Source organism: Taudactylus pleione, unplaced genomic scaffold, assembly GCF_031769625.1.
Source record: "Taudactylus pleione unplaced genomic scaffold, aTauple2 ptg000969l, whole genome shotgun sequence".
NCBI classification, from domain to species: domain Eukaryota; kingdom Metazoa; phylum Chordata; class Amphibia; order Anura; family Myobatrachidae; genus Taudactylus; species Taudactylus pleione.
The window spans coordinates 2390174-2402197 of NW_028285370.1; the positions used below are offsets into that span (position 1 = coordinate 2390174).

The 12024-nt window shown below is 45.3% G+C and overlaps 1 protein-coding gene across 1 annotated transcript; it reads right to left on the minus strand.

The window, feature by feature from the left end:
• Positions 1–9308: 9308 nt before the first annotated feature.
• LOC148454875 (uncharacterized) lies at positions 9309–11737 on the minus strand. Its single transcript, XM_088460637.1, has 3 exons — positions 11128–11737; positions 10885–11040; positions 9309–10198 (listed from the first exon to the last, which is right to left on the minus strand). The coding sequence occupies exons 1-3, from the start codon at positions 11735–11737 to the stop codon at positions 9309–9311; spliced, it is 1656 nt and encodes a 551-aa protein (XP_088316763.1).
• Between the last annotated feature and the right edge of the window lie 287 nt (positions 11738–12024).

Here is a 12024-nt window from a genome sequence, read left to right on the forward strand (position 1 = left end):
CGCAAGCGCTGAGCACTCGCAACCGGGTCGATGGTGGCCCAGAGCGCATGCACAGGACGGAGGCGGCTCCATCGTGCGCATGCGCCCGTCGTGTGCATGCGCGAGACCTTTAAAGCAACGGGCAATCCGTCGCTCCGGGTCTCGTACCAAAGGGGGCGTGCTGTCGATGTTGAGTGACAGCATGCCCCCTTTGGTGGGCGGGCTGGGGGAGTGGCTGCCCAAACAGAGGCGTTCCCATGTGAACGCCTCCGTTTGGGGGTGGCCCCACTGACATCACAAGTGATGTCAGTGGGAGAGATTTCGGCTCTGTTTGAGCCGAAATCTCTCTGGGGCTTGCGGCAATGAGACCCTACCACAAGGGTCTCGTCACAAGCCCGATGGTGGCGATGGTCTTGAACATCGCGACCATCTTCCTGGCCGCTCGCTAAAGCTGTGGGTGGTTACCCACAGCTATGCGAGCGGCCAGTAGGCCGCTCTAAAAAAAAAATAGCACGGCCCTGATTCAGAGCGAGCACTCTGTCAGCTCGACCGGCTCTGAAACAGGGCTATAATGCGGAGTTGGTCTTAACTTAATATATGCCCCTTTGGAAACAGGAAATCTATCTCAATATGAATGTCCAAACAGAAATGGGCATAACATATAAACACTAAAGTGTTCCAATAATGATAAGAACCTGTCAAACATATATGCATTATTACATCAGCTGCCCAAACATCCACATATTTAGAGACACATAAATATCTTTGCCTCAGGCTATAAAAAGTTACAGTAATTAATGGTTTCAGATAGTATTATGATGATATTTTCACCCCAGTCCATTTGTGGACTATTATTATTATTATTTATTTATATGGCGTCACAAGTGTTCCGCATCGCCTTACATAGTACATAAACAAAAAGTTGACCAGTGATTTACAGTATAATACAATAAAATGCAGGCCAAGGACATGGATAATATACATTGCTACATTAGCTATTATAACACCCACATTAGCAGCAGAGCATAAGCAACCAAGGGGTTTATTTACTAAGCAGTGTTAGGAGAAGTGACAAGTAAAGAGTGAAAAGTAATAAGGTGCCAGCCAATCAGCTCCTAACTGCCATCTCATAGGCGGTGTTTGAAAAATGACAGTTGGGAGCTGATTGGCTGGCACCTTATCACTTTTCACTCTTCACTTTTCCTAACACTGCTTAGTAAATAGACCCCCAAGTGTTAGGGGAGCAAGAAGTAGATGAAAGTAATGTAAGGAGAATCACAAGAGGGCAGAGGGTCCTGCTCATAAGAGCTTAAATTCTAAAAGGGAGGGGCAGACAAACAGGTGTGACACAGATGGGGTAGGCGGGGAGGACGGAACATGTAGCAGCAAGCTAGGATGAGAGCTGGAAGGCTTTAATGAAGTAGTTGGCCTTGAAAGTCCGTTTGAACCCTTAAGAAACTGAATCAGAACTCCAAAAAAGGGATTATAAGAGATCACATTTATTTTAATTATACACATACACAAAACCTTAAGTAAAGGCCCCCAAACATCAGAGATGGATTGCAGCAATCGTGCAATTTGCAATCGATTGTGTATAAAAATCTGCAATGTATGGGCTTCACAGATCGCAGATTGCAATCGAAAAGTAATTGGAATTGTTTAATCAGATTGTCCAACATGTTGGATTTTACAGATCGATTGAGGCTATAGATTACTAGTGTATGGACATGATCAGCAGATTTGCAGACCGTTTCTAGCAAAATGATGGGCCTTTCAAGATTGCCAGATCTGTGTTTGCTGCAATCGATCTGCAAATCACTGAAAAAGATCTGTAATGTATGGCCGCAGATTGCTCGATTGGAAAATCCTAAGATCGGGCAATAAATCTTCAAATTGTTCAATTGTGGTTTTCAGATTGCTGATGTATGGGGGCCTTGAGATACGAATCATTTTTAATGCATAACAATTAAAAGTTATATTTTATTGTCTTCTACAGTGCCTTTATTATCTCTTATCCAAGAGTGCGCCACAAAGGGAACCGTCTTTCTTTCTCTTTGTAAATTATCGGAACTTTTGGACATGGTGGATGATTCGGCATGTCCAACAGACCGATAACTTCTGGTCGGTTGTGCAAGCAGTACACAGTACAATTATATAGGCAATCTGCTGATATCTGGCAGATTGGTCATAATTATAAGACTGATAAAGTTGTTTACCCTGAGTATGAGCCCCTTCAGATGTCTGCATCTCATAGCATAAATATATCTACATGTTTGTTGTTCCTGGAGTATAAGACTAAGAAACCCCATGAGATAATACAGAACTGTGCTTCTTACCATATATGAAATTGCTTACTAAAGGTAGCTTGTTCCCATGTAAAGCTGGCCACACATCTAAAGATTATCTGTCCAACCAGCCAACTAGTTGATTGTTTGGAATGAAAATCTGGTAAGGTCTGAAAGCAAATGATAATCAGCAATTTGCTCCCAAACGCCGGAAAATGGACAAAAACTGTTGTTTGAACAAATTGTTTTGATCAAACATTTAACAAACTTGTCTGACGACCATTTTCATCTGTTTTCTGGCATTTAGGAGCAAATTGCTGATCATCAGTTACTCCCGTACGTTACCAAATTTTCATTCCAACCAATCAACTAGTTGGCTGGTTGGATAGATAATCTTTAGGTGTGTGGCCAGCTTAAGACTCTCTGGGGTAGATGTATGATAGCGGCACTTACCGTGCCGCTATAACGCTTCCTGCTTCGCCTCTTTTCCGAGGCAAAGCAGGAAGCACTACCGATAAGATGTAAGAACATCTCATCGGCCAGAGAGGGGGAGCGTTAACTCCCCCCTCCGGCGCTACCCGCTAGAGACCACAGCGCATCAGCCTAGTGCTGATGCACTGTGTCTCTGTCCCGGCCGGCTCCACTGAGCATGTGCGGGATCTCGCAAGTATCGCGAGATCCCCGCGTGCAGCCTGGAGCCGGCAGCAGCCCCAGCAGGGACAGCGCTGTCCGTGCTGTGGAGATAGGATAGCGCCAGGCTGTAGCTGTCGATACCGACAGCTACAGCGGGCCGAGCGGTCAGGCGATCTGACCTTTCGTACATGGCCCAGGCTATTGGCGCTGCAATCTTGTAGATAGCAGTGCCGATGATAGGGGCGCATAGCACCCCTGTCATTTACCGCCCAGACCCCCGATCATACATCGGTGAGAAGCGGTATCAGTGCTTATACCACTTCTGGGCTTCATACATCTCCCCCTCTGAGTCCAATAGAATAGAAGGAGGTGTGTATAAATATGTAAACCCAATGTTACCTATTTCATAATTCATTTCATCTGCCAGAATTACTGCTGTCTGTCTGTAAAAATTTATCTCATCACAAATCTTCAATGGACCTGAAAATTAAGTGTCCCATTATTTCAATAATGTACATATGCCCAGCATAAGTAATTTCGTACTGAATGTTCTAAATGTTGTCAGTGATCGAATGTATCAAGATTCAGCTTCTAATCTGTCAAAAAAGTTTGTAGTATGTTAAAGATCCATTAATGCGAACATTCCTGTCTACATTTCAATAACATGATACAGACAATCCTGCTGACACAAGAATGTCAAAGATGTAAAGAATATACATTTTTATTTTGTGGTGCAAGAAATGACGTTTCTAGGGCACATTTTGAAGGGCTAATGACATGCAGCAGTAAAGAATATCATACATATCATAGGGTGATATATAATATAAAATGTATTCATTTACATATTGCTGAACCGTGAAGATAATGCCCCTAACAAAACTGCAACCACTTTTATATCGACAAGAGCAAACTCTTATTTTTCATTTATGTATTATTTATTTATATATACAGTCAGGTCCATAAATATTGGGACATTGACAGAATTTTCAGATTTTGGCCTCTATTCACCACCACAACGGCTTTAAAATGAAACAAACAAGATGTGATTTAACTGCAGACTTTCAGATTTAATTTGAGGGTAATTACATCCAAATCAGGTGAACGGTGTAGAAATTACAACGGTTTCTATATGTGCCTCCCACTTTTTAAGGGGCCAAAAGTAATGGGACAAACTAAACAATCCTAAATCTAACTTTCACTTTTTAATACTTTGTTGCAAATCCTTTGCAGGCAATTACAGCCTGAAGTCTGGAACGCATAGACATCACCAGACGCTGGGTTTCATCCCTGGTGATGCTCTGCCAGGCCTCTACTGCAAATGTCTTCAGTTCCTGCTTGTTCTTGGGGCATTTTCCCTCCAGTTTTGTCTTCATAAAGTGAAATGCATGCTCAATCGGATTCAGGTCAGGGGATTGACTTGGCCATTGCATAACATTCCACTTTTTAGCCTTAAAAAACTCTTTGTTTGCTTTTGCAGTATGCTTCGGGTCATTGTCCATCTGCACTGTGAAGCGCCGTCCAATGAGTTCTGAAGTATTTGACTGAATATGAGCATATAATATTGCCCGCAACACTTCAGAATTCATTCTGCTGCTTTTGTCAGCAGTCACATCATCAATAAATACAAGGGAACCAGTTCCATTGGCAGCCATACATGCCCACGCCATGACACTACCACCGCCATGCTTCACTGATGAGGTGGTATGTTTTGGATCATGAGCAGTTCCTTTCCTTCTCCATACTCTTCTCTTCCCATCACTCTGGTACAAGTTGATCTTTCATAGGATGTTGTTCCAGAACTGTAATGGCTTTTTTAGATGTTGTTTGGCAAACTCTAATCTGGTCTTCCTGTTTTTGTGGCTCACCAATGGTTTGCATCTTGTGGTGAATCCTCTATATTCACTCTTGTGAAGTCTTCTCTTCATTGTTGACTTTGACACATATACATCTACCTCCTGGAGAGTGTTCTTGATTTGGCCAACTGTTGTGAAGGGGTTTTTCTTCACCAGGGAAATAATTCTTTTGTCATCCACCACAGTTGTTTTCCGTGGTCTTCCGGGTCTTTTGGTGTTGCTGAACTCTCCGATGCGTTCTTTCTTTTTAAGAATGTTCCAAACAGTTGATTTGGCCACACCTAATGTTTTTGCTATCTCTCTGATGGGTTTGTTTTGATTTTTCAGCCTAATGATGGCTTGCTTCACTGATAGTGACAGCTCTTTGGATCTCATATTGAGAGTTGATAGCAACTGATTCCAAATGCAAATGTCACACCTAGAATCAACTCCAGACCTTTTACCTGCTTAATTGATAATGAAATAATGAGGGAATAGCTCACACCTGTCCATGAAATAGCTTTTGAGTTGATAGTCCCAATACTTTTGGTCCCTTAAAAAGTGGGAGGCACATATTGGAACTGTTGTAATTCCTACACCGTTCACCCGATTTGGATGTAATTACCCTCACATTAAATCTGAAAGTCTGCAGTTAAAGCACATCTTGTTTGTTTCATTTCAAAACCATTGTGGTGGTGAATAGAGGCCAAAATCTGAAAATTCTGTCAATGTCCCAATATTTATGGATCTGACTGTATATATATATATATATATATATATATATATATATATATATATATATATATATATATAGGAAACAGCATCAGTCTTGGCACTCATCCACCAGCAGTAAACAATGGGTGCCCTCCGCTATATAGAACACACAATCGGCAAACGGGGTCAGCGGGACTCTCGTAGTAAAGAATAGTACAGTCCGGTGAAGAATAACCTTTAGCGTTTACTTCAACGTTTCAATCCTTAAGATTTTGTCGAAAATCTTAAGGATTGAAACGTTGAAGTAAATGCTACAGGTTATTCTTAACCGGACTGTACTATTCTTTACTACGAGAGCCCCGCTGATCCCGTTTGCCGATTATATATATATATATATATATATATATATATACATATATATATATATATATATATACTGTATATATACAGTACTGTTGAAAAGTTTTAGGCAGGTGTGGATAAAATGCTGCATAGTAAGAATGCTTTCAAAAATAGATGCGAGAATAGTTTATTTTTAGCAAATGTACAGAAGAGAAGAATCAAATCAATATTTGGTGTGACCACCCTTTGCCTTCAAAACAGCATAAATTCTTCTATGTACACTGGCATAAAGTCAGACTTTGTAGGATTATAGGGCCTGATTCACAGCCGCACGCTGCTGGCAAGCGCTCGCTCTGAATCAGGGCGGGGATTTTTTTTTTAACCAGGCCGCTCGCTAAGCTGCGGGTGACCACCCACAGCTTGTGCGAGCGGCCTGGAGATGGTCGCGATTATCGCGACCACCGGGCTTGCAACGAGACCCTGTGGCAGGGTCTCGGCTCCCGCAAGCCCAAGTGGACTTCCTGCTCTAATACAGCAGGAAGTCCACTATTGACATAACGAGTGATGTCAGTAGGGCCGCCCACAAACGCCAGGCGTTCCTTTGGGAACGCCTTCGTTTACTCAACTGCTCCCCCTACCCACCTACAAAACGGGGCGAGCTGTCAATCGCCCCGTCTTGTAGTGAGACCCGGAGCGACTGAACTTGTAGCGAGACCGTCTTGTAGCGAGACCCGGGGCGACTGAACTTCAGTTACTCGCTGGGGCTCACGCATGCGCAGGGGGGCAAACATCGACCTGCTTGCGAGCACTGTACGCTTGCGAGCGGGTCTGAATCAGGCCCATAGTCAGGTGTATGATTAACCAATCATACCAAACAGGTGATAATGTTCATCATTTTCATATGAATTGATAAAAATAAACTTAACATTTCCATTTTTTAAAGCATTCTTACTTTATAGCATTTTCTCCACACCTGCCTAAAACTTTTGCACAGTAATATATATATATATATATATATATATATATATATATTATAGCCTACCCTCCAACATGACCCCTTCCACCCGTTACAAATTGCTCTGCTACTGGACTTCCCACCTAATTAATGATTGCAGACACCTGTGTTGAACTAGTTATAAACTTCTCTATCGTCAGATGACAGATGAACCATACTAAATAATCTTAAACTCTAAACTTAACTAAAATAAAGACATGAGACCAAAAGTGCCGTTCAAAATTAATGGTCAGCTTTATTTTATTACAACAGAAGAATGGTGGCATGAGAAAGAACGGCAGCATATTGCAAACCAGTTGACTTAGACAAATGATGTCACAAATTGCGAGGGCCAACTATCCCAATGTCAAAGGTAAATGTGAAATAAGCTTGCAAGGGCCAACTATCCCTTTCAAGCAAGAGGGGAGGTATCCGACACCCATACCAATGCACTATTAAGGCCCCCTCGGGTGAGAGGCACCGCTGACCCCATTAGGGTGAAATCAGCCTAACCAATGCATTGAACGGGAGTGCACCCCCCATACTGCAGCAAGCTGGCCGCCAAGTTACCGTTCTTCCCCGCCACACAAGGTTCTCTCAAGAACCGAAACCACCACCATAAACCCTAAACCGGCACTACTGCTAACGCTGAAAAAATTCCTTCAAGCCACAAAAATATCCCCTCCTCAGTGAGATGAACTCCGTCCCTACGGAAAAGGTGGGCGTCCTGCATCCGGATCAAGGGGTGACGCACCACCAAACCTCCCAATTCTAGAACGTGTCTAGCCACCCACCTGTTTACTTTCTTCCTGGACCGATCTAAAACTGTTGTGTTTGACCTACAATCCCAAGATAAACGAGCAACTATAGACAGGGCCGCAACTAGGGGGGGGCTAGAGGTGCACGTGCACCGGGTGGGTATTGCGAGGGGGTGAAAAATCTGGCTCGGCCATCTGAAAATGGCCGCCGCCAAAGAGGAGACAAATGCTAGAGGTCCTTACTGGACCTCTAGTGTCTGTCTCCTCCTTGGCGGCGGCCATTTTTGGATGGCCGTTTTCAACAGATTCCATGCGGACTAGCCGTCCGCATGGACTCTGCTGAAAACGGCCATCCAAAAATGGCCGCCGCCAAAGAAGAGACAGATGCTAGAGGTCCTACTGGACCTCTAGTGTCTTTTAGCAGAGCGCAATGCGCACAGCATTCCCGGAAGTGCCGGGAACGCTGGCGCTGCAGGGAGAGGATGCCGAGAGCTGCATCTTCTCCCTTCAAACCCCCCTGGAAACGAGCATAAACCCCATGGCAACGAGCATGTAACTCCTGGCAACGAGCATGAAACCCCTGGCAACGAGCATGGAACCCCTGGTAACAAGCATGAAATCCCCTGACAACAAGCATGAAACCCCCTGGCAACGAGCATAAACCCCATGACAACGAGCATGTAACTCCTGGCAACGAGCATGAAACCCCATGGCAACGAGCATGTAACCCCTGGTAACAAGCATAAATACCCTGACAATAAGCATGAAACCCCCTGGCAACGAGCATGTAACCCCTGGCAACGAGCATAAACCCCCTGGCAACGAGCAGGTAATTTTAAAATAATTAGAAGCATTACTGTGGGGCATAAAATGGTGTTGGGCAAATATGTAAGTGGCACTTTGGTAATAGGCATTGCAGTGTGTGGCATAATGTGTAATGGGCATTACGATGTGTGGAATAATGTAAGTCACTATACCAGGGATGTCTGAGTAGTGCACTGCCTTATCGAGGAGCAAGGACAAAATCCAGGTACGGGAAGGGAGGGGGCGCAAAATTGCTGCCTTGCACTGGGTGACAGATATCCTAGTTTCGGCCCTGCTATAGATGACCACACAACCAAACACTCCGGCCACTGCTGTCTCACTTCGTAAAGATCTCGCACAATTGAATGACGCAAATCCATCGATGTCCTCTGGCACAAATCATTTCCCCCAATATGTACCACTAAAATAAGGGGGGCACCAAATTGTTCCACCGCTCTGTGGAGCCTAGACAGGAATCTCTCCCACAACATTCCTCTAAAGCCTAACCACCTGACCTTATCCCATCTAGAAAAAACAGATGCGTCAGAAGCAAAAGGTGAACGAGAAGCCCAAAACACGAATGAATGCCCAAACAACCATATAGGCCTGACATCCAGGAAACCACCTGTAAATATAAAAGAATAGGTGAGTACAAATTATATTTTTTGACTGTGATAAGGAGGGGGAAGGAAAGAGGGGGGGAGGAAGACTTGACCCGAGGTGAAAACCTGACAAAAAACCTGCAGGATCTTCTCTTTATTTCACTGTATTTTTAAGTTCTTGTATTTATTCATTATATTTTTCTTTTTTTTTTCTTTTTTTTATATTATTTATTTATTTTTTATATATATGTTGTCCATAGCAGGATAAAAAACAGGGCAAAATCCCTAGAGACCCCCCACTGACACAGTGACGAGTGGCCGAAGCTCCCAAGTCCAAAACATCAATATAAGCGAGTCACAGATAATCATCTCTCCAGCCGAACGTATCTCTTGTAGGCATCGGACTTCCATCTTCCCAAAGTCTTGATTTCCTGCACCGATAGACCAGAGGAAGCAACAAATGTCGCAGCACCAATTCTGAAAGAATGGGTGCCGTAATCGGAGGCCGACAGCCCAAGGTGAGAGATGCACCGTTGAAAGACCGACCTAAACTGGAATTTTGTCAATGGCGAGCCATCTGCATGCATCAACCATGCCCCAGGCAGCAATGGGCGGTAGCCCATGTATGCCGCTGCCAAGCTAACTGGGCAGAGCCTGGCATCCCCGAAGGGCTTCAGGGAAACCCAGAGTCCTCTGCCCAACTGGTCAGTCTTTGAACGCTGAATCCGACACAGTAGGGTATCCCGTATGATGACATGCGCTAAAGCCAACGAGGGAGGGGAGGAGTGCGATGCTGCAACTAACTCGCTAATGCGAAAAGCCCCATGATAGGCCATCGCATAAGCCACGATGAACAGGGCAACTTCAAATGGAGAGGAACAGACAAATGCTAAACTTTCAATGAACCTTAACAGCAATGATGGGCCAATAGGACGACGACGATCATCCGATCTAGGGACTACCCGCGCCCAACCCCTAAGGGCCTTTTGAATCAAAAAGCCCTTAGTGATATCACGACGCCCTGTCAACTTACAAAAAAAAGATATACCCGCAAGCCTCTGACCCACATAGGCACTAGTCTTACCGGCATCGAACATGTCCCAAACGAAGGCTAACAACTTTGAGTAACGGGATTTACCTGAAGATCTCTGCTGCTGTAAGAAGGCCTCCCACTGTAGCCACGAAGTCTCGTAGTTCCTCGAAGTCCGCGGGGCCACGGACCGGCGAGCGAGACCTTCCATGCCGGCTCGATAATCTGCCAACAATAAGATGGACAAACATCACCGACAATGGCAGCTGACGGCGCCAGGTCATGAAACCGAGCCCAATCTTGCCTAGATAGTGCATCAGCTACTGAGTTCTCGACACCAGGTACGTGTCGAGCCGTGAACAGCAAATTCAGTTGTAAGCAACGAAGCACGAGCCAAGCCAGAAGGCGCAAAACCGGAGGGGAAGACGAACGCTGATTGTTGATCGCCTGTACTACCCCCAAATTGTCGCACCAAAAGACAATGGAACGGTCGCGCAACCTGACCCCCCAGAGCTCCAAAGCCACTACAATGGGAAACAACTCCAGCAGAAGCAAATTCTTTGTATGCCCCTTTTGAACCCAATCTAAAGGCCACGTAGAAAAACACCACGAATCGTCAAGTATAGAACCAAAGCCCGACGAACCTGCGGCATCGGTGTAGAGATGCAGGCAAATGTTAGATTGGGTGCAAGTAGGCCAAAAACGCACAACGTTGAAATGCAAGAGAAAATATTCCCACACTGCCAAGTCAAGCTTGAGTTCCGCCGATAACCGCAGAAAGTGATGCGGCAAACGTAAAGCAACCAAAGATCGCTGCAGCTTGCGACAAAATACCCTACCTATCGGAATAACCCGACACGCAAAGTTAAAGAGACCCAGTAGGGACTGCCCTTGACGCAAGGTAACCTTACCCTTTGCCAAGGCCAAACTAATTGCGTCCTGCAGCCGCTTTATCTTATCTGGAGGCAATCGACAACAGCATTCCAAGGTATCTATCTCTATACCTAAGTACACCAGCCTAGTGGCAGGGCCTTCGGTCTTCTCATGTGCAATTGGGATCCCGAATTCTGAAAAAAGGGAAATTAACGAAAATAGCAGCCGGGAACAACGCGCTGAACCAGATGGACCGAAGTCATCTAAATAGTGAGCGAGACCTGCCTCCCCGGAACCTGTGCAGACGCACCAATGGAGAAATGAACTAAAGCGTTCGAAAAAGGCGCATGATACCGAACAGCCCATAGGGAGACACTTATCGAAGTAATATCCGTCAGAAAACCGAAAGCCCATATACCTGAAGGAATCCGGGTGTAAGGGCATCAGCCGAAAGGCGGACTCGATATCCACCTTGGCTAACAGGGACCCTGCCCCGGAGGCTTGCACTAAGTCCAATGCCGAATCGAAAGATTGGTAGCGCACACGACAGAGATCCTCCGCAATGGCATCATTCACTGAAGCACCCGTGGGATAAGATAAGTGTTGAATCAGACGATAACTCCCTGGCGTTTTTTTGGGCACCACACCCACTGGCGATAGGACAAGGCCAGGAATAGGAGGCTCAGCAAAGGGCCCAACTATGCGACCCAGACTTACCTCCTTCATAACCTTGACCTTCACCACCTGGGGTAATTCCCTAGTGGATTTTAGGTTCCTAGGCGATCCCGAACAAATGGAACCAGAAACAGGGAGCGGAAAACCTTCAGCAAAACCTCTACGCAAAAATTCAGCATCATCTCGTAAAGGATACCAGTCAAGCCATTTGGACATGGTATCCAGCCTAACAGGAGATGCAGCTTTACTTAAGGACCACCTCCCCAACTCGCTACTGAGCGGGTGCGGCAGAACCCATTGGTTCACCACTAGATCCTTTTGAGCAGGACTTGCTGGGATGCGACCCATTGCATCGGAGACAGAGGTGACGAAAACGACACCGTCCTCCATGAGGGCAACTCCCATTGTTAAAGGCGTAGCAACGTCTTTTTGCTGTGGTTGTTCCAGGCAACCTCCGCGGATTTGGTGAATAGGATCGCACCTGACGAACCGTCGCAGGGTCG